General features: G+C 42.8%; 1 protein-coding gene across 1 annotated transcript in view; it reads left to right on the forward strand.

Moving 5' to 3' along the window:
- Positions 1–865: 865 nt before the first annotated feature.
- The window catches only part of atf7ip (activating transcription factor 7 interacting protein), a 29,407-nt gene continuing 3,365 nt past the window's right edge, over positions 866–26,907 (forward strand). Inside the window, exons 1-12 of the mRNA XM_030780263.1 lie at positions 866–929; positions 18,492–18,789; positions 19,560–19,845; positions 21,095–21,291; positions 22,028–22,165; positions 22,637–22,711; positions 22,897–22,961; positions 23,305–23,366; positions 23,461–24,141; positions 24,338–24,378; positions 24,561–24,618; positions 24,804–24,896. Of these exons, the coding sequence (XP_030636123.1) occupies positions 18,499–18,789; positions 19,560–19,845; positions 21,095–21,291; positions 22,028–22,165; positions 22,637–22,711; positions 22,897–22,961; positions 23,305–23,366; positions 23,461–24,141; positions 24,338–24,378; positions 24,561–24,618; positions 24,804–24,896 (1,987 nt within the window). The 5' untranslated portion in view covers positions 866–929; positions 18,492–18,498. The remainder of the gene's footprint in view (positions 930–18,491; positions 18,790–19,559; positions 19,846–21,094; positions 21,292–22,027; positions 22,166–22,636; positions 22,712–22,896; positions 22,962–23,304; positions 23,367–23,460; positions 24,142–24,337; positions 24,379–24,560; positions 24,619–24,803; positions 24,897–26,907) is intronic.

Here is a 26,907-nt window from a genome sequence, read left to right on the forward strand (position 1 = left end):
TCTTAGGTGGGAAACATGGATAACTCACCTAAAGGTTTTGAGAGAATGTTTGCATTGCTCAGGTCTCTCTGAGTGTCCTAGTGACACAGAAACACATGTAAACATATGTGTAATTTCCAGAACAGAAATGGGCCTTTTTTTTCCTTTTTTTTTACACATTGTGACAGTTTGTTAGAACTGTGCAATAAGTAGTTCAAGAACATATCTGAGTCTTCTCCTTTTCTGCCTCATTTGAGGAGAACTAAAACAATCATTGGTGGATCTCTGGAGTATACTAAATGCTGAAGTTCTTAGCTCCTGAGAGAGAGAGAGAGAGAGAGAGAGAGAGACAGGGACCCTGTGAGGAGATGTAACTCTATCCTCAGCAGAATACAATTACCTGAACAAGTCTCTGCTGGTTTAAACCGGTCTGTGTTACAGTCCCCTGATTGGTTAACAGGATGTCAGAGGAACGGGAGACAGTCAGGTGATATCTATTCACATGTGGTGTTGACAAATACATTGACCCCCCCCCTTTTTTTTTTCTTGATAGCTAAAACCACAGATATTAATTACCATTAGTTACTGGTTGTGTGAGTTGCTTAATAATGCTTAATAATAGTTATTAGTTATCTCCAGAGACATTCACTGCATAACACACAGAAATCTACAGATGGTTTAAAATTGAAAATAAAATGGCTTTGTGTTGTTTAGGCTACTTCTATTTTTCAATCAGCAAACAGCCTGACTTCATTGGTTCAAATAAAATCGTAAAATCATGTTTTTTGTGTCGCTCCATCCTCTTTATTCTGTATGTTGCGCAATATTCGATGAGACTGAATTTGTGACATAAGGTCTGTAATTTATTTTCCACAGGGATATTCTTCACCGTTTGGAGCATTCGAGTGACCTAAGCCGTATCTCACAGTAACTTCACAAGACAGAACGTGGTGAGTTAGAAACCTCTGCTGAGTCACTGTACTCCGCTCCATTAATTTAATATGCTGCCAACACATCTGTCCACACAGGCCAACGCTGATACATTTTAAAGCTCAGGTACAGTAAGTTGATTGACATGCAGTTACAGGATAGGCTTGGCAGACGACGTGTGTGAAGTAGATTTCAGCGTAGTTCGCTGATATCCGTGACACGATTAACACACCAACTCCACATCACAAATAAACAAACGAAATTGGTCTGAATCTCATCATACACCGTCTGTATGTTCCTCTATGCGTAAAGGGTCCAGTAAAGGGCGATGGCCAAACAGATATAGCCTGCCAAACTGCACCAGTGTTGGCTGCCTACCTTCTATTCACTCCACTCTGTGGAGTGTGAGATTCAGTTCACAATAAGATGATGGTTAAGAACAGCCTCATTCAAATCAATAAACTGTAATCCAAGCAGTTTAATAAGCAGTCACAGCCATCATTTACTTCCCCATACCTTTTGATTTTCCGTTAGGTTTCCCAGATACAATCAGCTATGTGAGAGAGAGCGGGGGGGATGGGCTCCCATGTAAGGGAGAGTGGGGGATGGGTAGGTGTGAAGTACTGACACACCTACCCAGGGCCTGCTAACAATCACAGGAGGGTTATATGCTGCCTTCCTCCAGGGATTAGTGCTACGCACAGTGTAATGTAGATTTACTGTCCTACTCAGCCTATGTCAGTATGTTTTTTTTTTTTCCCTCAGAAATGTACTCAGTCATTCAGTACTGTGAGGTTAATGTGGATTCACTGCACATAGACAGATGCTGAGACAGAGGAATCACTTGTGCTTGATGCTAGCTGGAGACGCAAGGCACTGCATACATAGGTGTCCAGCCTAATTAGAGTCCTGTCTAATTGTGCTGTTTCAAAAAAAAAAAAAAGATTTTATGATGAGTTTTGGCTAATTTGTTTGTTTTTGCTAATTTAAAAGATTTAGTTTGGAATAGCCACATTTTTTTTTCATTTTTGATTAAATCGTGCTTCCACCTGGCTCCCCCTTGTGTTGAAAGTGATTTTGCATGTCACCCCTGAATTGTGGGAATGGTACAGTCCATGCTTGGCTGTATTTTTCCACTGTGTTCTAGTTTGACCATAGCAGAGAACGGTGAGGGAGGAGCCACACTGCTGCTTGTGTAGTGTTTGGTGAAAGTTCAGAGTTTTTTCTGTGGTACAAAGGCTTCTTTGCTTCTTTTTCAGGGGTGACTCGTTTAAATTTCAATAGTTCATTTGTCAGTGTTTTTTTTGTTTCTTTCTTTATTTGTTTCTTTGTTTTTTTTAAGAGGGAAAGAACCAAAACATACTTACACTTACATGTTCACTCCATAATCCAGTGTCATTTTATGTGGGGATTTCATGTGATCTCATTTTAGCTTTTTTTTTTCAAAGTTCTGAACATGTGTTGAGCAAAAAAATGTCTTCTGTGAAGTAAATGGTATGGTCCTAGCATTCCCCTCCCCCCACTAACGTTTTCCTTCCTAATGTGGTGTGCTCTTCACAAGGAGGGCAGTCACACATGCAATCTTTCCCTCCAAACTGGTTCACAGCCTGCAACTGAAGACTGCAATTTAAGGTCAAAGCTCTCTTGCTCTCTGTCTGCCTCTGTTTACCTTGTACAGATGTCTGTGGAGTTACCTTTTTCTGTCTTCTTTGCACTGTGCTAACTGGCTAAGTTGCGAACGTGAGGTGTTTTAACTCTTTCTCTCTAAATTTTTTTATTGCTGGCCATTTTAGCTGCAACAGTCAATCAGTCTAAAATGCAAGGTGACCATATGCTGCTGGATTTGTTCAAATAATCTCTATTTTTTTTTTCTCTTTTTTTTTTTGGCATTGATTAACTATGGTTAACACTGCAGATTAGATTAGACCAGATCAGATTGGAGAGTACAGTAATCTTTGTGCACAATTTTGTCTGTCAGTGTGTTTCTGTGTCAGGTAGAGAGGTCTGCATGCTGTGGGTTAGTCGATCAATTAGTCGTTTAATTTGTCACTTTGTTTCCTGATTCTTGTCTTATCTGTGAAAACAGACCAATATTAGCTGTAGATCTGGAACACCTGTGAGGAATTAAGGGGCCTGCTCCACTAAAAAGGGAAAACCGCGGGTGGCATGTGGCAGGTTGAAGCTCATTTGTGGTTGCCAGTAAAATGTCAGCACAGGCGGGGACCAAAAATCACGGATCTTTGACGTGATCAGTCTAGGAAACAGCTTGATCATGTCGACGTGACATCTTCGTATCTTGTGCGTCCAGTCACAAACGAGACTGCTCACGCGGGCAGCAGAACCGCAGGCGCCGCTCGCTAACGCCGAGGTTCTGATTTTGAATCTCGGGGGTTGGCGCCTGTTGGGTCGAGCGTTGCTAAGTGCGGGGTTGGCTGGACGGGGATGCGCTCTTCGTCGTCGTACTTCGGTGGCTCAGAGCATTGGTGGCATGCCTGCATAGTTGCAGGAGATCCATGCAGAGTGTGGGGCTCCACGCGTGTTCAATCCTGCCGGGAACCTTTTTCCGCACTGTCCGGTACCTGGTTTTGCTCTGCTCAGAGGACACATATGCAAGTCCTTGTTCTCCCACGTTTCCACGCGGGTTCGTCCGATGCTAGGGACTTATAAGAGAACGGGGGAAATGGGCATGTCAAATGCGAGTGGATAGGGGAAAATTCTGCTTTAGAAATGCCTTTGGACACCTAGCCTTGCTGCCTCCCCTTTGACTAACTCCTTTACAACCCGGATGTTTGATCATCATGGTCTTAAGTGAAGATTGTATGAGGCAAGTCTTCATAATGGTGAACATTACAAGTCGAAATGTCCCAGCGTGGATGGATTTAAAATCTGGTTCAAAGCAGTGAAAATACAGACTAAGAATCAATTTACAAATGCAGAAGAAACTAACAATTACAGTAAAGAGCCAAACTCTTTGAATTTGGTTAGGCCTACCACGCAGAATAAAGCAACAGCTGGTCCCATCTTCATTTTTTGGAGCTCTGTCTCGCCCTGAACCTGTCTTACTGTTGTTCGGCAAGTGGACAGTCGTGTGATGTTGGAGCCACACACAGGGCTTTGCTTGGGCCGAGGCTTTTGAGTGAACTGAACTGTAGCCAAAGGAATCAAACTGGCCACTTAGTCTCAGTAAGCCCTTCAACCATTAAGCACGTAGGTGATGTAATGCAGTTTGGCCGGTGTCGCAGTCTAAGCTCCGGCGTCGCTCCAGCGGTAGCACAAGGTCCAATCAGTCAGGACGAAACATTCTTACTTCTTTTATTCATCTTGGGAGCCTGTGTTAGCTGCCAACTAAGACGGTGTGTTTCCTACTACCGCAACTTGCCGGTAACTTGTCAGCACAAGCTAGCATCTAACTGGTCTGAGCAAGCAAAGCAAAGCAACATATGCTTAATATTCAGGTTTAACTATTCGTCAACATGTCGTTAATATTATTACCCTTTAACGAGATAGAATTAACTCTCTGGCTGCTACTAATTAGCCGCTAATAAGTCAGTGCAATCTTTTGGCTGACTGCAACAAATTAGCTGCCAAATTTTGAATAATGAACATCTTGTTAACCAGGCAGCGCGAGCAAACTTGTCTAACAACCTCTACCTTGCCTGCAGATATGACTTTATGGGGAAATGGAAAATACTTTCTTTTTTTTTTTTAAACTTTCAAGTTTCAAAGTTTTGTTTGTCACATGCCAAGGTACAATGCACAGTAGCTGTGAAATGATGGTACAAGCGACGGATAATGGCGTTTTTATGCAAAACAATGAAGTCTAGAGCACTGAAGATTCGGCTTGCCACATGAGTACAGCCACATCCGACTAATTTGGATACGATATCTAATGGAAGGAGCATTATAAACCACAAAAACCATACATGGATTACAGTCATATGTCGATATTTGGCAGGTGGTTTCAGGCTTTCATGTCAGAAATGTTGACACAGTGGTGCCTCATCATTTGGAAAGCGATGAAAAACTGAGAGAGTCATGTAATTACCAGAGAGCAGACAGAAAATAAATTTACCCCCGTACAAAAACCCATGAGACAGACAGCTGACAACCAAAATTTGAACTAAGATAAATCTTCATTCATGACACAAGACATGATGAAACATCCCTGATGACAAAATGTAAACCTGATACATCAGTGCTCATCTCATTAAGTCTGCCCTGGTATAGTGTTCACATCTAATGTGCAGCTGCTGGACTTTCAGATTGCTGGCTGAGCTTGTGGCCATTTTGTGAAAGTGCAGTGGGGTAGTTCTACAAAATGTCTGCTTTGGGATGGAGTGGACACCTCACAGTACCTCACCACTGCCTTATAATTAGCCTAACAGGAGCGTTCAAAGCAAAGATGTATCGTTTTATATGGATCTAGTTATTTTCTAGACTTTGAAGAAAGTTTACTTTCAGCCTTTGGGAACTGTTCTAAATTTATTAGTTCAGTTTTATCAGACAGTAAAGCGGTCTCCTTTTTTTTACTCCCTGAAACCCCAATGTTTTAATTACCAAGCATTTTATAGCTTAAATTCTGCAGCTCAGCTGCAAAATTAATTCCTTTTTGACATAGATGTACTAAATCTTTAATAATAATAATAATAATAATAATAGTAATAATAATAATAATAATTATTATTATTATTATTATTTCAGCTCCTCAAGTGTGATTGTATGTGACTGATCAGGCAGGATGCAAAATCTTGTTTGGGCCATTCTAAGTGTACATGTTTAGTCATAGTGACTTTTGTGAAATGAGTGTTACAAGACTTGAAGTTTCACACGATATATCTGAAGGACATGAGTAAATTGACACAAATGTTCCTGCTTGGAGCTTCAAACCGTCTTATTAATACCACCGCTGCTTCAAGCAAGCCCATAATTAGCACGTTTTCAAGCATGTATTTGTTATAGCTATAACTTGTTAGAGAAGGTTTCACTCTAATTTTATAGTTTACTAGGCTAGATATGCTCTCTTATTAAACTTGGCATTGTTCTTCAGCCCAGTTTCTGTGGGTTATGAAGCTACAGCAGAGAGTGGAAAGTGTAAATCTGTCCCTCTCTTTCTGGCAATTTCAGCAACTGGCAAGTCTGCAGCTGGTTCAAACCGCCTCAAACCGGTTTTAGTTGCTGTTCTCCCTGGTTGGCTGACAGCGCAAGGGGGTTGGAAAAGAGAATTTGTTGTTGATTAATGTTTTTTTTCCCCCGACTTCTTGATGAGTCTGCTAGTTATGATTCAAAAACAGACACAATTGATTCTGTTTCTGTTAAAACAATTCTTCTCATGCATGCTGTCTGTCTCCAGACCTTTCCCTGAAACACTTTGTCTACATGTGCCAACCTCCTACCGTGAAACAGGCTGTAAATATAGCTTAGTTTGTGCTAAGTCCCACCGAGCGCTTTATAGTACTAGCACTGAAGTAAATACATTCAGATGTGTGTGATTTAATTAATATAGTTTACAGTAAACAAGCTACAAAACATATACTGGAGTGTTGTGTTTCTGTGAGAAGTGGAATCATGGCAGTGATTTATGGTTTTGTTTTGGGGTTTTTTTTGTTTTGTTTTTTTGCTTTCATTTAATCATGATTTTATTTGATTTTTCTGTTTTTATGCTTCATGAATTTTTTTTCTCTATTTAGTAGCTCTGCTCCCTGTACTGTTTCACCCACCCCATGCCACCCTTTAAATGGTACAGTCCATGCTCTGCAGTATTTTTTCTCTCTCTGCTTTCTGTTCCATTTGGTGGGGGAGGGGCTAGATTTTTTTTTCTTTATATGTGTGTAGGTGTTTGCATGTTTTGTGTCATTGGGGGAATTTTTTGGTTTTATAAATAGCTCCCCATGACCCTTACATATAATAAAGTTTTCAGGAGGGTAATTCGCTGAGTTTCAAGAGAAATCAAATGAGCTCAATATCTGTTTATTTTTGTTTATTTTATTTTTTTTATCACTACGTTATGTTTTACTGATCTTAACACGTGTGTTATAAATCTTCAGCATATCTGCTTTTGAAATGCTTTGAAATACGTGTCGGTACAGCGTGCAAGAGGGTAACATCTTAAAAGAACTATCCCGCCACCCTCCAGTCACGTGGTATAGACCGACTTTCTGCTCTTATCCCACCCCTACTGTTTCTCTCTCACACCCACCTTAGGCGCCACTGTGACAATAGCAACGTCACCCATGCCAGTGCTCTGTCTCTCTTAGTGGATGGCCTACTTTCTTGACCTCTCTCAAAGGTCAAACCATTCAGCTCAGGAGACTCCCACAGATCCATGTTTTTCCGTTGTTGCAACAGCACGTTTTACACGTGAAAAACTGTTCATTTGACTTTTGCTTATTTCCTCTAAAAAATGGTTTACGAATGGGACTGGAGGAAAAATTATACATGACTGACTGTGCAGTAAAACATCCTGTTGTGTGTGTGTGTGTGTGTGTGTGTGTGTGTGTGAGTGTGTGTGTGACCGTCATGTTGCGCGTGGGCACACATGTGACATGGCGGTCCATGACTTCAGTATATACGATCGCTAGTTATAGTAATTCACAAAAAAAAAAAAAATCAGATGTTTAGTATGTTGGGGGGTGTGTGAGATTTCATAGTTCTTTATTTAACAGCGGTTTATTGCGGTGGATATGAACCAGACCAAACTGAGTGTTGAGGTTTTTAAATATCGTGCTATTCTTCTTGTTGTCGTTGAAAATATGCCTTTCATATCTTGCATGCTGAGAGCTGTATAAAACAGAGTTTTGGAAATAGCTGCCAGGTTTTCTCCGTGGTATCGGTTCTGATCTGTCTACACCAGTGGGACAATTCTCAGAAATCCGTGTTCAGCCCCGATGACGCACACGGTGCGGTATTTGAGGAGAGAACAAGTGGACACACAGTAACATGCATAAACATGATTGATGTACAATGAGTATAGATACACACTTTGAGTACTTGGTATAAGGAAATCTGACATACCACACGGCCATTTCCCTAACGCCCCCTCCTCACCAGGTCACCAGAACTGTCTCCCCCCCCCACTCAAACTCAGCCTACTCAGCATGAAGACCGCCTTTGAGACGTGGGCTGGACCAGGCCATCAGAGAAGCGCTCGCTGAATGAACCGAATGAAGAGCTAAGAGTGAAAAGCTCGCTCTTGCGTAATGGTATTGTATACGATACTGTAAACCACACCTTGTCCTTAACGCTACTGCATCAGCTGGAGAACATGGACAGCATTTCTCAACAGATATCAACAACATAGTATAGGTTTTCACAGGGGAGAAAAAAAGTTGGCTTATGTCCAAAAACTAGGAATGGAGTGAACTAGTTAGTATACAGTAACCAACATGTTTAAATGCAAAATGACAATGGGAAAAAATTGCGTGAACCCACCTCAAGAGAAAATATCATCTGGATTTCAGGACTAATGTACAGATTTTTTTTTTTTGTTTGGTTGGTTTTTTTGGGGGAGGTTTTTGGGCACTTCAGCAGTGTGATCATTTGAACTGCACCAGCTCTAGGTTTTCAGTGGAGCTGGTGGCCATTTTGAGTCAGTGCAGCACTGAGTGAGCCTCGGCATCTGCGTGGGGGGAGGGGCGCCCATGAAAGGCCTCTCCCTTAACAACCAGCCTTTATTTATACACCTGAATATTAACGCCGTTTGACTTTTAAATGAGCGTGGCAGTGTACTGCCATTATTGCACTACAAAAACATAAATACAAACACAAATATTCACAGATAATTCAATATGATGTGGAACACCTCTGTCCTGTTAAGGGTAACCATTTTACAGACTTGTTCTGACATCTTAAATATGTTTTATTGACTTGACAGCAGGCCATCGGGAAAATACGAATATGGGATAATTTATGAAATGTCTATTCACATCACACATTCATTACTTTAATGTTATGATAAAATGGACAACATCAAAAGGCCTGGAGATACTTAACATAGGACAGGGAGGACAAAAACCATCAGACCTGAAAGAAAGAAAGGAAAAAGAAAAAAAAAACCCAAAATGGAACAGACGTAACATAACTGACATTTGGATATGGAGTCTGAAATATCCGTCCAAACACTTAGTAGCATACTGTAATAGAGGCGTATCAATATTTTTTTTAATAAACACAATGCAGTATTTTCCTCCAGTAGACCGACTGCATTCATTTTAGACAGCCCTTCCAGGGTCAGTGTAAAAATGCCAGGCTTTCCTTGGCAGCGATAAATCCCATTGCCAGTATTACCCTGCTCAAGCACTGTAAGAGGTATCATTTTATTAATTAATATCAAGCCATTTTCTCCTAATTCCACCTGCTGAATTAAAGTCTTCCCTTATAATATAATACATAGTGTTTATCATTTTTGAAGGGAAAAAAAAAAAAACTTAGGATCAAGGTCCCCGAGGGATAAAAGCTGGAATGCCGCGGGTGACTGGACTCTGTGTGACTTCATAGAGCTGGTAGAGATGGGAATTCAGACAGGGAATGTTGTTTCCCATAGACAGATGCACATCCGATAGCTCCACATGTCCACTATACACAGCGTCCCTGACCTTAGCACAGAAATAAACAAAGCTGCAAAGGCAACGTTCGGAGTCAAGCTTGGATTTTGAAACCAGGCTTGTGATCAGCAATCAGGCCGGAGCGTTTTCCAGTTCAAGGTCAGATTATCTGAAACGTTTCCGAATTACTGTGCAGCCTGTTTGTTTATGCCGTGTTCGTGCCCTCCTCTGACTTGAGAAAGCCGTGTGCAATGCCACAGAGGTTTGCAAACGGCCAAGAACACAGAGAGGTTGCCGAGAAACCGCTGCATGCACTGAGATTCCTCTGGATCCCGATCCTCAGCCGTACACGCTATGCCAACGTTCTGGGAACGTTGGAAGGCATCCTGGCATTGTGCTAGCTTTGAAACCACCGTTGCGTTGTAGGCGTAGCAGATTTAGAAGAAATCTACTATTACACAAAAGAGCAAGATGTAGGAAAACATGAAATATTAGAGCCTGCACACTTGAATGAGTAGCCATCCTATAATAGAAATTCAGTGTTTTGGGGGTTTTTTTTTGGTTTTTTGAGATTGCTTGTTTCTCTCAGTAAAGGGAATATTCTGTGGATTTGACTTGCTCCCCCTTGTGTTCAGACATGTCCCCCCCCCCAGCTTAAACAGAATGGTACGGTCCGTGGCTGTCTGTAATTTTCCACCCTGTTCTTCATTGTGCTGCAGTGGGGGAGGGGTCAGCCTGCAGTCATTGTTGCCTTTTGTTGTTGTTGTTGTTGTTGTTGTTGTATTCTTACTCTGTAGAATTGTAGTTGTTATTGTTGTCTCCGTTGCAGAGGACTAGGCTGGGAAATTGTTGCTCTTTGTCTCATGACAAATGAAAGGTTTTACAGAATCTATGAGACATAGAGACTAACATTTACTGTTGGTCTTTGTGTGTGAGAAAATCTCCTTTTATAGGAATGAAGCGCGTGCTTTTCAGAGTCTCTGTGAGTGTTTTGTAATTCAGTGGTGACTGTAGCTGTGGACGACCACAACACTGCTAAAAAATGCACACTCCACACGTGGTGGTGTCCTGGTTCGGTACCCCTCCCCCCTCTCCTCTGTCCTGCTGACATACAACAGACTGTTGAAATCGGTGGGAGGCCAAGCGCGTTCTCATTGTCCTTACTCTCTTTACACTGCGACTGGCCCCCGTGTGAAGACTGCGCCCAAAGTTTAAGTTGATCTCTTTTGCAGTTAGTGTTATGGAGTTAGATGATGGTGATCCGAACTCACCTGTCTGTTATCTGTTGGGGTATTCAGAAACAAAATAAAAAGTTGATATATATATATATATATATATATAGTTGTTGTTGTTGTTGTTTATTTTGGAACAGTAATTGTTTAACTTAACTGTGGATTCTGCCTTTTGAAGGTTTTCCTTTCTTGGTGAGATGGTTAGCACCGTGGCTGGATTTGTGAGTGTTAACACAGCAGCACAGACTGCTAGCAAATTACAGCAGGAAACACCAGTTATATGTTCTGGTCTTTAATTTCCAAGGTGAACGTCGGATTATTGCAGTTAGCCACAGTCTGCTAGTAACAAATACTTAATGTCATTAACAAACATTTTCATTTTTTCACCTGTTTTGTAACTAGAAGAAGCTCAGTTAGCTTGTGACGTAGCAGGCGAATGTGAACATCACGCTATGGTATTTGCACTGAGGGCTTTTTTGCATTGTCTTGATATGGTTAGGGCAAGAGAGTCTGGTGGGAATGCGCCCTTTGTTGGCACTGGGGTAGAATATTTTTGGGAGTGCTTTCTCAGGGAAAAGCAGGCATGTACGTTCATCTGTCCCTTTGGGAGAAAACAATGAACGGGGCCGTTTTGTTACTAATTAATTTAGCTTGAAATACCCAATTTGCTGCTCTTTAAAAATGTCAAGTCTTAATTATGTTCTTAGGTTCTGATGCTAAGAAGGTAACTTTTCTTACAGCTTGGAAGATACCTTAAAGTATTGTTGAATTTTAGTGTCTTATTGAAGATATTCTGCTGTTTTTAATACATTCTCAGATATTAGCGGTTTTATACTCGGGGGAGGTGGAAAAAAAGCTCAGAATGTTTAGAAAGCTAAATCTGAACCATTCCAGTACCAGCTGATTTCACAGTCCCCAGTACTCCTCAGTGAACAGTTAGTGTGGCTCATGCAATACACACTCTTTCTTTCTTTCTTTCTTTCTTTCTTTTTTTTTTTTTACCACACAGCTCCTCAGCACTCTCTGTCCTTTAACCCCATCCCTCTTTCTCTCCCCCCATGTCTCCCTCTGTCCTCCCCATGCATGTATCCATCATCCATCCAGACCATTAGACCATTTTAATGTTCTAATTAGAACTTTAAGCTGGCCTAGAAAAAGCCAAGCCTGTAGCAGGTCCAGTAGACTGTCCACACAGTATTACATTCAACATTTGTCACCAATACAAAGTTGTGTTATAATAAATAGAAGGGATTTTGGTTGGGGTTTTTTGGTAATAGAGGAATAAGAGGCACTGTTGGTCTTTCCAGTCTAAGAGGAGCAGTTGTAGCCCCGGTTTTATCAGGTTAATAAGTGGAAATGTAGAAAAGCAGAAGTGAGAGAAAGGGCTGGTGCATTAAAAAGAGATGTTCTAATGTTCTCCATGTCCTCTTCTTAATTATTACCACAAAACTGTTGTCCATCCCCTCTGTTCTGTTCTGTTCTGTATTTATTCATTCGTTCCTATTTTGTGATTGTGTGTCTGGTTAAGCAAGCTTTTCGCTAATTAATCACTAGGACTTTTACTGTTCACTATGCCAGCAATACGCCCGTCATAACTGGACCGAAAGTCTGTTGCCTTTTTTCTTGTTGTTCTATTCATCCCCTCTTTCCTCTATCAATCCTGCCTCAGTTCTGTAATCTGTCTGTGAAATTACTGTATGCTGTCTGTTAAGAAGACTCCTCTTAACAGCCACCCACTCTGCGTAGCTACCTGCTAAACAACCATCATTCGTAAATATATCCATCGGTAACAGCGGTTACTATAACCACAGATTCCATAAATCTCTCGTAACGACGCGGTAACCTTGTTACCCTTTCTTTTCCCGTCGTCTTCATCCGTCTGTTTATCCCCTCATCCTTCCTCAGTTATTTTTTCATTTCACCCTTCTGTACCGTCCTCTGCTTTGGTTAAACTCTTACACAGCGTGCGTCTAACATACCCCGCTCGTCTGTTGTTATGAGACATTTTCTTGTCTGTTTTTCCATCTCCTCCTTCCTCCTTTTCGCCCCCCCCCAAACGCCGATCCATCCGTCCGGACATCTGTTTATCCCCACCCTTTCACCCTTTTTCATCGGTCTGTGTTACCCCTTCTCTTTTTAATGCACCAGCCCTTTCTCTCACTTCTGCTTTTCTACATTTCCAATTATTAACCTGATAAAACCGGGGCTACAACTGCTCCTCTTAGACTGGAAAGACCAACAGTGCCTCTTATTCCTCTATTACCAAAAAAAAACCCAACCAAAATCCCTTCTATTTATTATAACACAACTTTGTATTGTTAAATGTAATGTTAAATGTAATACTGTGTGGACAGTCTACTCCATCTGCTACAGGCTTGGCTTTTTCTAGGCCAGCTTAAAGTCTGTGATTAAGCTAAACACTCTGCCTGCATTAGTAGCTGGAATGAAGATACATGCAGACAAGGAAAAATGAACTGAAATATAATTGAATTATAGCAGCAGGCGATTTGCTGTCTCTTCTCCAACACGCCACTGTTTCAACTACAGCCTGTCGGTGAATACTAGGGTACGCAAAAGTCACAGTTCAGTAAGACTCTCAGTTTTGAGGTCAAGGTTTGGTACGCTTTGGGTAGGGGGGGGGGGGGGGGCTGTCGTTCAACGGAAGACCGAAATGTTCCCAAACAGGAGACCTGAAGGATACAGGAAGGATACAAGCTCTGGCTTTGCGGCCTCCATACTTAAAGAGGCTGCATCACTGAACATGTGCTAATTCAGTTGCTACATTACAGCTCCGTTATAGAATCGGAGAGGAAACTTAGTTTTAGTTCTGCACACAGAAGTGTAGAAGAGAAGGGTGCACTGGATCTTGTCAAGTATCACTTCATTCACTCACGGTTTGGTCGACTGACCGTCAGAGCGTAAAAAGCCAGGCACGTAACGTGCGGGGTTAAAGCTGGACCATATTCACTCAGATCACAAAGCGCAGCAAACCGTACGTCCTGTACCGAACAGTACGGTACAGATAAGTGTACCGTTACACCCCTAGTGAATACCGCTATTAGGCTGTTGCCAACGTTAGAGTGAATTTACCGTGGTACGATACTTATCTGAAGAGTTGTCCTTTGTTTTTCTCTTACGAGGCTGTTTTCATATGGATCAGTGAACTAATCCTTAGGTGTGAACGGTGTCCATATTCAAACTATCACCTGTCGTTACCACGGACGCCGCTGAGAAACAGAACAATCCGTTTTTTCCTCTCTTTTTTTTTTTCTGGTCAGACACATTTAAGTCTTTTGTTTTTTCTTCACCAGTATTCCTACTTATCACTTACAAAAAAAAAAAAAAAACCCACTCTGGAGAGAACATTTGGGCGTGTGTCTTGAAGACTCGCGTGTTTGTTTTTATTCATGCCTCGGTTGTTTATGGAGGGCTTTCCACCTGCACTCTGTAGTAATGGGAGATGCAGCTGTGTGCGGAGGGTGCGTGAGTCATCCGGCTGAAACGGTCGTGTCGCTGTAGGTGAGCGTATCAGGAGACTGAGCTGGATGGGACTAAGGTAAGGAGACCAAGATGAGGAACTCTCTTTAAAGAGTATGTTTGCTGTTTGCCTGATGTTTGGGAAAGATTTGGAGCACTGTAATGGGAGCGTCGTCAGTTTTGTGAATTTGTTTTTTAATTAGTGATTTTATTGGAATGGAAAAATTTTTTTTATATATATATATTTTTTTTAGATAGACAGCAGAACTCGAGCAAGTTACACGGAAAATACAAGACTGTTTGACACAAAGAATTAAAGCAGCACAAGATATTAATAAAATCAAATTTGCGAAAGTTTTTTTAAAAAAAAAACAAAACAACATAAATCCCAATCTGGTGGCTCAAAACAAAGAAACAAAAAAACAAACAAAAAAAAATCCTCGTCTAACCTGGAACGCCATCAAAGCCCTGTTCTGGATCCAGCCGCTCGTCGGGCAGGAGGAACAGTAGGCCCTGTCTCAGGAGGAGTTATCAGCTCCTGCAGGGGCGACTGTGGAGCTATAAAACCTGGCAGCTCGCTGCGGCTCCGGCCGCCATTTTGAGTCTGTGCAGACGTGAGCCAGACTCAACCCGGTTACGGCAGAATGGCCTGGCTCTGGTGTGGGGGAGGGGAATACCGAGAGAGAGAGAAACAAAACAAAACAAAACAAAACAAAAAAACCACAGTATTGACTTGAGGATGGCACTGAATGCTAGCAGTCTTTTTTTTTTTTTTTTTTTTTTCTTCCTTCAGCTCTAGCACTCAATCTGAGAGTGTTTAGTCCTCTATTTAAAAAAAAAAAAAAAAAAAAAAAAAGAAGTGGGAACCAAGTGAAAGATGTGGCCTGTCAAACTTTTTTGATCTTTTTTTTTTTTCTCTCTCTCGTACCCGTTTTGACCTTTCGGGTTTGGGTTGTGATGTGATTTAACGCGAATAATTTGTCAAATACCTACACCTCTACGAACGAATGATGCTTCAAAGAGGAAAAAAAACAAACAAACCAGTCTTCTGTTTGAAGTTTCTGAAGCTCTTCTGCTTTGGTGGACTTCTTTCCCCATTCTTCAGTGTCCCTCAGTTTTGCTAACAGAGACTCTTCACGCCGTTAGCTTATGCTGCATGGTTCATGCGCTTGGAAGACAAGGCATGTCCTGCAGTTTCTGCATTCGCCCTGGTTTGTTTTTTAGTTTCTTCTTTTTTTTTTTTTTTTTTTGCCTCTCGTGTGTTTTTGAAACATAGCTACACTTCAAGCAGCGGAAAAAATGAGATTAAAAAAAAAAAAAACCAAAAAATTGAGCCAGTAGAATTCACAATTTCGTCGTTATTAAAATCTGTGTATGAATTTGATTTAACATCTCCTACTCCCTCTCATCCTCACCTTTACTTAACACACTGGCGGAACGCTGCGTGTAAAGGAAGCTAGTCGCTCTCTCTCTCTCTCTCTCTCTCTCAGCTCCATTGATCTTTCCCCTCGATTTAGTAAAAAAAAAAAAAAAAAAAAATTCTGTGTTCCGGTTGTCATGGATACTAGCCCGAGGGGGAGAGTTCCACTGAAGAAGAGCTTGCTGACAGGAAACGAGAGAGTCTTCACTGGTGGAGGCACAGCTGCAGTGCAGAACTGGCAGAGCAGGGCTAAATATAGGCAGAGACTTCAGCGGCAGCGGTAATGCAGCTTGCATATATGCAGCAGCGCTGCAGCAGAAATTGCAACGGTGGAATTTTTTTTCTCTCTTTTTTTTTTTTCTCCCCCTTTTCTTCTTCTTCTTCTTCCTCCTTTCTATCCATCTCGTGTCTCTCACCTCCCGTATTTGACGTGTGATGGTGAAAGCGTGTGTTTATGCCAAGTTTTGAAGCGTTTGTGTGGTGTGTTTGTTTTGTTTTGTTTGCACTACGGCCTAACAGGATATTTATATTTGGTTTGGTTTATGCTTCGCTACCCTGAGTGCCAGAAATTGTTAGGTTTGGCTCAGAGAGAGCCTCAGCAATGGTGAACAGCGTCTAATATCCTCAATTATTACAAATAATGACTTTGGACGTGCGGTGTAAGCAACTGGCCTGATCTGAATGGTGTCCTTGTGTGGTCTTCACAGTCAGTAGGCTGCGGAGTCAGAGCTAGGGTTCTTCTCAGAAGCAGATCCTTTAAACCTCACGCAGTTGAAGCTACGGTTTGGAGGGAAAAGTCATTCTGTCCTACTCACCAATATCTAGTTTCGGTCACAGCAGTTGTCATGAGTGAATTGTCTTTTTTTTGGGGGGGGGGGGGGGGGGGGAGTGAAATTTTGATCATCAACACCCCCCCCCCCCCCCCGGGGATTCAGCCCTGCTACTGTTTGTATCCATAGTAACTCATACTGAAGACCAGTGTAGGTTTTGATGAATTCATTTATAACACACTGTCACGCTACACTCCCTTACATGAATGGTAACACCTTTCACTGATTGTCCCCCAGAGCTAAATTAGTGCCGTATCTTTTATTAGCTAGGCTATTTTTTCTTTTCTTTTTTTTTTTTCTTCCTCAGGTATGAAGAAACTATTTTAAGCTCACATACATTCCCGGAGACATTTTTATTGAACTCTTTTTTTTTGTTGTTTTTATTTTTAAAACCTTGTCCAGAACTAATTATATCCCAGTGATCCAAGGGCTCTTGTTTCTTTTTACTTCAGACTTGATGCTGATTGTTTTTTTGTTTTTGTTTTTGTTTTTTTTTGCCTGATGTAGATGACAGGTTATGCAGTGTTATGCAGTAAATTTGTATAGACTGTTTGTATTAGAGCAGATGTGTAAAGAATGACGTTAGCCCACATGGTGTACACTAGGTAAGCATGTGGATGCTTGCCACGCCAGCACAGATTTTTAATAAAAATAAATAAATAAAAAGATGTCATACTAAAACTAAGCTCTAAGCTTATAGGCCTGTGTGATCGCTGGTTTGTTTCAGGGAATGACCCTAACCTGAAAACGGGTTAACAGAATTCATGATAAATCTTTTTTTTTTTTTTTTTTTTTAATAGCGCTGTTGTTGTTCTGTTTTGTATTTTATGTACTTATTGTAATTTTTTCCTTCTTTTTTTTTTTTTTTTTTTGTTCCAGTATTTTTTAAGTATTAAATTCAAGCAGGCTATAGGTATGCGTTACGTAGCAATCGTAGTCACACAGCAATAGTTGACATAAACCTTTACTATTAGAAACCCTATAAACAAATCCAGGTATTTTCTCGGGCAAATGACAGACGACAGAGAAATCATATATATCCCTGAGCTGGGCTGTTCTTGATCTCACAGCTCTCAGACAGAGTTGAACCTTTACGTGAAGGTGACCTTGTGGACGACCTTTGTGATATTAGCTCTAATGCTAAAATAAAACTGCGCTGGTCTGCGTCTCACAGGAGCAAATGTTTCATTTTCCCCCTGTGCAGTGAACTTAAATTTTAATGCAAATGAAACGTTACAGTACAGTCAAAGATCCTCTTGATATGAATGATTAGATTGGGTGTTAGTGATTTTAATCTAGTCCTTGAGATGGGAAGTGAAGTCCCGAAATCAAGCTACGAATCGCAGTTTAAACTTTGCAAATCATCTCAGCATTACATGATATGCTTTGTCCTTGTCGCTAGCAAGGCTGATTTTTCTACTTTGCTGATTTGCTGAGGGTCTGTCCAATCAGGGCAAATGGGAGGGGACAGAGAGAGAGAGAGAGAGAGGGTTTTTTCCCTCTCTGTTCTTTCAAACCACTTTCACTACAGAAGTGCTGCTGTAGTGAACATTCATTTAAAGGTATGAAAATTGGATTACATGAATGGAGAGAGAGAGAACACTGATGTAGGAAAGGTCTGACTGCTGTGTCCTTCCCCACTCTGGGGAGTATTTCACATTACTGACCTTTTCATTCCTGGGTCAGGAATGTGAGAGTAGGGTCCAGTTTGACCTCAGAGAAACTTAGTGGTCCAACTGTCTTTTGTGGATTTACTAGGACCAGGCAGCCACAGGTCAAAACCTCCATGACAAAAAGAACTAGCCAGAATGGTTTTTTTTTTTTTTTTTAGGAGGTCAAGAGAAGCTTCTGGAACAAAAGAGAAATGGAACATAGGCGTTAGAGTGCACCCTAGTGGTAGTTTTCAGATACTTTCTGGCCACGCTGTGTGAATCTTTTTGCTGCATTAGGGAGCAAAGCGGTGTGCACAGTGTAACTGGACCAAAGGACCCAGTCAGAACTGCAAGGTACTAAAACCACCTGTGTTTCACTGATTAACTCACTGTTTGTCTCTCTCTCTCTCTCTCTCTCTCTCGCTCCACAGGTGAAAAATGGAGGTTGCTGTGGCAGAGGAACCCCAGAAAAAGATCTTCCGCGCTAGGAAAACGATGAAGACGAGCGACCGGCAGCAGCTGGAAGCTCTCCACAACACCCTGACATCATCTTCCTCCTCCTCCTCCTCCTCTTCGCGACCCCACACCCCATTAGTGAACGGCACGCACGCAGAGAACGGAAAGAAGGGGAAAGAGAAAGAGACGAACCACAAGGAGACGGACTCCAAGTCGCCCAGGTCTCACTCTCCGCTCCTCACCCTCGCTCTCTCTCGTTCCCCGTCGCCGTCCGCAGCCGCCATCAGGAGCCAAAACTCTTCACCGTCGCCGGCCGTGAAGAAAGAGACGGAGAAGAGCAAAAAGGATGAAAGAACCAAGGAGTCTGCCAAAACAGAGGAGAGAAAAGGTGAAAAGAAGGAAGAGGAAACCAAGCCAGACAAAGAGGAAATGGATTCAGAGGTTGGTCTCCGCGTAACAGGAAACAGCAGACGATCATGAGGGAACAGGATGTTCACATGGTTTTAGAGTTACTCTGTGGCAAGGCGGGTTCATCTAAGATTAGCTCCTACCGCTTTAAATAACGTTCCTCATTTCAATGCCAAGCAACACCTGTTCTGGGCCAGTGGTGCTCAACTCTGGCCCTCAAATCCAAATTTTGGATGAATTGTTTTTGTCCTATCATAGGTAGAACACACAAGGCCAAATAAGTGCATCAGATTAGCCACATTATCAGACCTGAGCCCTAGGTTAAACTGGGGTGGGATGGTGCGGTTCATGGGGTCTTCGAGGAACCTCGGTGGAGTAGTTCTGTTCTAGGCAAACGCGTTGAGAGCAGGGTTCAGGGGTGGAGATGATAGCAGAGATTGAGATGGTTGGTCGGTCCAGTGATATTGTCCTTCTGTTATGAATTGTACTCAAGTCTCTCTCTGTCTTCTCTTTCCCCCCCCCCCCAGGATGTGAAACCTCAGGGGAAAAGGAAAGCCGCCCGTTCCTTGGACTCTCCGTCATCCCCTGCGAAATCGGAAAAAAAGGCAGACGCGAAAGAACCGAAGAAAGAGGAGAAGACGGAAAAAGAGGAACCCGTCACCATGGACGTGGATGACGGACCCGCCAGCTCCCCCGAGGAGAAGAGCAGCAAGTTGTCGTCTCCCTCCTCTCCCTCGTCCCCGGCCCAGTCGGCCGGCCTGGAATCGGACCCCGACGTGAAAGAGGGATTCCTCTGTCTCAGCGAGGAGGATGACGTGCAGGGAGAGAGGGATGACATGAACGATACGAAAGACGAAAAGATGGATTCGGATAGCGAGAAAGTCAAGGACGAGAAGGATTCCCCCAGACCCAGATCTGCTGGTTCAGTGGACACAGGTATAAAATGGTTCCTTTGGCTGCAAAAACACTGGAATGTGTTCTATATCTTGGTCCTTATCTTTTATCAGTGTGTCCCATGTTCCAAAAAAAAATTCACCTCTGGGATTGAACAAAAAAAAAAAAAAATCCTTAAAAAAATTGAGATGTATTAGCACTGGGCTTCTGATGTAGCATTTCAAACTCCATCCACCTCAAAGGAGACATGGAGGAATCGCATGTTTTTTTCGTGGCAAAACGGAGGAATTGCGAAACGAAAAAAGGTACGCCGTTTAGCACAGGTAATCAGAGGAGCAGACGTAAGCTCACCTGCAGTGAATTTACGTCACCCAATCAGGAGGCCACTTTATGATCCTTCTGGTCATTTGGTGTGACAGACACCTGTTTATTTATTTATTTATTTGTTTAAAGTAAGATATTTGACTCGAATTCATCTTTAGTCACAGACTAAAATCCAAATCTGATTCAAAGTGATTCTGATGCTAGGCAGAGCGCAAATGTTTTTTTTTTTTTTTTTTTTTTTTTTTTTTATCCTGTCCAGTTCAGATATTCCGCATGATTGCCTCTAAACACCCATCTTTCGTTGCTATTGGACACCACGCAGACATGCTCTGACTCTCACTCTGACTCAGACTGGGACTCGTAAAAGCAGTGACACATGCGATAAGTCATCTCAACAACTCATCAAGTGTTACAGTCACGCCTGTGTAGTTTTCCTTGACTGCGGTCGCGTCCTGTCCTGAGTACACATTACTCGTTGCTTTTGAATTGTGGAGTCAGCTGGTGGCTGGTGGAGTATGACAGGCCGGAAGAGCCTTATTTAAAATAACCCAGTAATTTACTCTTGAGTATTTAGCCTGGGCTGAGCATGGTTTTCAGGCCCCTTCAATCTGAAATTCGGGGTCGTAATTTCTCCTTCTCTCTCTCTCTTCATGTTTTTTTTTTTTTTGCGAATTAAAAATTAAAATGAAAAGTTTACTGTTCGTTTCATGACAACGCTTTGTCTTTCCCGGAGAAATCCGTCTTCAAACCGACTTTAATATTCTTACATCCCCCCCTGCTCGCTCAGTAACACATACGAAAAAGCCAAGATTGTTTGTAATCGTTAAAGATAGCCCTGGCACGCCGATGAAGTCGACTCAACAGTGATGTAAAACACATTATGACAGGACCGTAGAATAGAACGAATGCCTTTGAATTAAGACCCGCTCTGTTTATGGCTGTGTCACGTCAGCGCCCGACGACAGCCTTCCCACCGGGAGGAAGAGAGGCCGAGCGGAAGAGGAAGAGGAGGAGGAGGAGGAGAACGGAGGGAAAGGTGCAGAGAGCGAAAGAGACGAGAAGAGGCAGAAGGTGGAAGGTGTGGAACTGGAGGCTCAACTGGAACTGAAGATCACGGCCAACGCTGGCAGTCGGCTCAAACTGGAAAAGGTGAGAGGCGTGATTTTTATTTATTCGTTTATTTATTTGTTTATTTATTTTTCATGATTGTCGATTTTCTTAATGTTAAATTGATTTCTTATATTTCTTCGTTAGAATTTTAATGATGACATTCAATGTTTATTTTATTTCTTAAAATGTTTCATTTGATTTAATCCTGCATCAGCTATGTCAGTTAATTTAAGTTTCTATTCACAGTTTTGCAGCAGTGGGAGTAAGACCTCTGTAGTATTGCAGTAATTGCGAATGCAGTAGTTATAAAAAATGCTAGCTTGATTAAATTCTTAATGTTGTTTTTATTTTAATTAAATATTTATTATTAAATATTAGAGGGGGGGAATAAACATTAACTGTTTAATTTTGTTAAATCTTGTCTATTTTATTATTATTGTTATTTTGTTATTGATGATGTGTCAGTAATAATAATAATAATAGTTATTATCGTTGTTGTTATTATTAATATTAATATTATCATTATTATTATTATTATTATGGAAGAACATCCTATTTTGCATAGACTTCATATTTAACCCTAGTCTGTATTAGTACAAGTCATTACGCTGTGGTCTTGTAAGTCAGTACTGTAATATGGAATGACGAAAAAACAGCAAGTCCATGACTACTCCAGAATGTTTCACAGGGGCACAAAAAAGCATCAGCCGGGGGACTGGTTACTGTGTCTACGTGAACGGCTAAGACTTAAATCCTTCTCTTTCCCGTGATTCAGTTGGTGCAGCAGCTGGTTGAGGAGAGATTGCGGGCTTTGCAGCTCACCGTCTTCGACCAGAGTTTACAGGAGCTGAGAGAGAGGGTGGAGAAGATCGACTGTGCCACTAAACACCAGACAACCCTTAACACACTACAGGTCAGACAGCGTTTTACCCCCGTCAGCCTTTTTTTTTTGGTTTGTTTTGGGGTTTTTTTTAACTCACTCAACCGGCTTTCACGCGTCTGTGGAATGCGAACGTTTACTATGACCGCTCGCTTGGCTGTTTGTCTAACTGCCGTCCCTCCGAGGGGGGGGGGGGAGAAAGCTGTTTTGGTTTGATATACGGAGTGAAGAGTTGCTACACTTCACCTTTTGAATTAATAAGACGACCGCATTCGTGTTACCCGAGAGTCTTTGGCTAGGTTCTAGGATTAATGATTTTGCCATTTGAAAAGACTCTGCTCACAGGTGTAAACACAAATACACACACACACACACACACACACACACACACACAAACACACACACACACTTTTGCACAAACTGGCTTCCGATGCTACGATCAACATTTTTTCCCTCACACTTACGCCTTGATTTCCTTCATGACTTTGTTTCTTCTGATTTTAGGCCAAGATCGCGAGACTGGCCAAGAAGTTTGGAGCCGCCAATCAGGCGTCCGAGAACACAAAGAAAACTCAAGAGGTGTGTTAGGCCGACCCTGTTAAATAATTCACCACATTTTAGATATTCATTTTTTTTTATGCCCTCAGGAGACGCATGGAATGGCCACAGTACGGAGAACCAGAAGCTGAAAAACAAACATTCTGTTAATTTTTAAAAAAAATGTTTACCTTTTCTTTTTTTTTTCTTTTTTTTTTTTTCATCAGGCACTTGCCGCCGCTGCTGCTGCAAAGGCTACGTCTTCTGCCAACACAGCTCAAAATGCCCAACGGTAAATAAACTGTTCTTGCTATCTTATACCTTCCAGTGTTTCTGTTTGATTATCTGTCAGCATTTCCATACATTTGCATGATCTTTATTATGTCGGCTGATTACAACTCTCCGATCTCTCATGTGTAAAACCTGTAGCTGTTAAGACTCTTGGATCTATGCTTTCACATCACACAGCTCAAAGTTTTCAGTGATGTCTCACTCCCCCCGGTGGTGAAATGCAGAATTTCATTGTCATCCACATATAGAGTATACTGTATGTGTGGCCCGACTGAGTCTGGTCATGAACTTCTATTGATAATTTGTCTGTAAACCTGGCTTTTTTTTCTCTTTTTTTTTTGCAGGACTGTTAAGGTCACAGTGGACCCTAAGATGAACAATCAGAGTCCAAGTGCGACCAGTTCTGGTAAGTTTTATAAGAGGCGTTACCTGACAGCTGAAAGAGAGACTGTCTATTAGTTGCTCTTCTTAAACTCTTTCCTCATTGATCTCTTACCCAGCTACACCAGCCCAGCCCAAACCCCTCTCCACCCCGGCTACACCCACCTCCTCCGCTCTGGCTTCTCCTGCGCCCCCCATTCTGCAGATCATCTCCACGACGACAAGCTCCACCCCCTCGTCTTCATCCACGCTGACGGGTCAGACCCAGACTGGCACGTTGCTGCTGAAAACTGGCCCGGGCACCGGGGTCATGACCTCGTCACCTGCGACCTCGGGGTCGCAGCCTGTGTCGATCCAGCCTTTGCTGATCCAGTTGCCCTTAGCGATGGCCAACGGGCAGAGCGGCGCGCTGGTAACCACGCACAACACTGCCGGTGGGGTCGGACTCATCCCCGTGTCGTCCCTAGCAACCGTGAACAACCTCAACAAGGCCAAGACCACGACCCCCGGCACGACCTTCATCCTGCAGAAGACCAGTGCCACCACGTCTTCGACGCCCTCATCGTTATCATCCTCGTCCGGCCAGGCCGCGGTGGCGAGGCCGGTCCACCAGGGGGGCAGCGGGATGATCAGCACGCCGAGCGCCGGCGTCTCCGTGACGACGGCCCGCGTGCCCACCCAGTGCGCCGCCGGGATAGGCGTAGCCTCCGCCTCCTCGTCTCCGGCGACCACAGGCCCGGCGGCCACGGGGTCGGGGGCGGTCGGACCGCCCTCTGCTGCTGCCATGGCATCAAAAACAGGTGAGAGTGTGAGACGGCAGGAGCTGAAATGACATCATGATTCCATGCAGTGCAACCTGGGATGTAAAGGTGGCATGTTAACCTGTTATTACTGTGTCACTAAAGCCTCTTTTACTGCAAAGTGTGTCTGGATGAGATGGGTTAGATTTTCATCTTTTTCTCTCTCTCTCTCTCTCTCTATCTCTCTTTGTCACAGATAATCAAGCATCAAACTCTGTAAACAAGATGCCAACACAGGTCTGTCTCTCTCTGGGTTTAAACATACTCGTTATGTTACATATATTCACTGAGTTTTATTGAGATTAATCTGCCCATTGCATTGATTCAGTGAAATCTTGCTTCACGTTGGCATGCAGATTGAGTTTTTGAAGTGTTGTGTGGAGAATAAACTGAATGGGTTTCTAAACTCTCCTTCACAGGCTGCTCGAGCCAAAGGCTCTGTCATCGACCTCACAGAAGACGATGACGACGTCCAAGGTGAGGATCTGACCTTTGCTGATCGTCCCTCTTTTTCCACTACCTTTACCCCAAAGCTGTTTTTTTTTTTTTTGTGGTTGTTCCTTTCTTTCTTTTTACACTTATTGGTTTTTTTTCTCTCTCTCTCTCTCTAACTCTCACTCCCTCTCCCTGGTTGTGTTGTTGTTGTTGTTGTTGTCGTATAGTGACTGGAGTGAAGAAAGCCCCAGTTCCCCCATCAGCCATTAACCAGCGTCCCTCAGGACAGCCCCCTCCTCTCATTAGCTCCACGCCCACCGGTGAGTGTCTCCCCAGCCTGTCCTTCATTCATTAATGCTAGAAGCGCCGAGCTCCAGTCATGTGACCGCTGTGACGTCTTACTAGAAGCACCGCGCTGGTTTAAGCTACTTACTACCCAGAAGCACCGAGCAGCAGTCACCTGACCGTAGTGACCAAAAAAAAAAAATTCTTTGCACTCCAAGTCCTCCTTTCAAGATTTTTCCTAGATTTGTGCGTTGTATCACCCAGCATCCTTAAATTTTCCAGATCACACCGTTACAAGCTAGTTTAAAGCTGTTTTGCTCCTATTTGTGTGAAACTGCTGCCAGCCTTACGTTCGGCCATGTTGTTTCCTGCCTTTCGAGGCTGCAGTTCTCTTTTCTGTCAGCAGATGTCGCAAGGGTTCGCTCAAATGAGTTTTCTGTCATTCAGACGTGTGAATAAGATTTGTATTTATAGCAGCAATAATATGTACAGTGTGTATGTATATACACATACATTGTCATCATTTTGCACACAATATGTATAACATATTGCAAAATGACAACATTAACTTAATTTAATAATTACGAAGCGCATTTTTGTTTCATGTAGGCCTACATGGGCGTAACTTGTTCTCTGAACTCTCCCGACCTCAAAACAAAGCAGTGCTGGACCTGCTGTGGAATATTGATGAGATGGAATCGGAGGGCGAACTGTGTGGGGTTTCGGATGGAGATGATGAGAGAGAGGACGGAAGTGAATTGAATCTGAATCTGAATCTTGAATCTGGTTCGGGTTCAGAATCAGACTGTGAAATTGAGTGCGCTGGGGACTCGTTTCAGGAGGCGAGAGATGGCACAGTATGGGTTGAGCAAACCGCTGGCAACCCTGGGGGTAGAGCGCGAGAGTGCAGTACGATGAGAGAAACCCCAGGGCCCACGTGTTATGCCAAGGACAATATTACAAGTCCATTGAGCAGTTTACTGTGTTTGATTGACACAGAAATGTGGGAAACGATTCAGAAGTACACTGAAGCGGAAGCCGGTCGAGATAACGCTGACGCGTTCGAACTGACGGCCGACGAACTTAAAGCGTTCGTGGGTCTCCTCTATTTGAGAGGTATTACGGGCGGTAAAAACATGAAACTGGATGACTACTGGTCTGCTGACTTGGGAAATCCCATTTTCAAAGAGACGATGTCTCGGCAGAAATTCCGAGAGATCATGCGCTACCTGCGCTTCGACGACAAGAACACGAGGGCTCTCCGCCTTGTGACAGATAAATTTGCACTGATATCTGAGATATTTGATAAATTTGTGAAGAACAGTATTGCCTCTTACACCCCCGGTGAGAACATAACTGTAGATGAGCAACTGTTCCCTACTAAGGCGCGCTGTCGTTTCACACAGTACATGGCCAATAAACTTGAGAAATTTGGTATTAAATTCTGGGTGGCCGCTGATGCTGAAACAAAATATATGTTGAATGCAATTCCCTATCTAGGGAGAGATGACTGTTGGCTGGCTGGTCAGCAGTTATTGGACAATGTTGTGATGCGTCTGCTGGAGCCTTTCCTGGGGAAAGGGAGAAATGTAACCACAAATAATTTCTTCACCTCATTGGCAATGGCAAACTACCTTTTGGTGAACGAAACCACCATTGTTGGCGCGCTGAATAAAAACAGAAGAGAGATGCCCCCCTGTACACGGACACAGTCTGAAAGATTTTCCACTAAGGTGCTGAGGGCTGGAGAAGTCACACTCACGATTTACCAGGCAAAACCAAAGAAAAACGTTTGCATCCTGAGCACAATGCATCAGACAGTTTCAACGGATAACAGCGCAAAGAAACTGCCTGAAACAATTTCCTACTACAACAGCACTAAAGTTGGCGTTGATGTTATGGATCACATGGCACGGCTGTACTCGGTAAAGGGGGGCAGCCGCCGTTGGCCTGTAGCTGTGTTTTACAAGCTCCTAGACCTGGCTGCAATTAATGCACACATTCTGTACAAACAGTGCATGAACGTTACCATAAGCCGAAGGAAAT

Source organism: Chanos chanos, chromosome 7 (assembly GCF_902362185.1).
Source record: "Chanos chanos chromosome 7, fChaCha1.1, whole genome shotgun sequence".
In the NCBI taxonomy this organism is placed as follows: domain Eukaryota; kingdom Metazoa; phylum Chordata; class Actinopteri; order Gonorynchiformes; family Chanidae; genus Chanos; species Chanos chanos.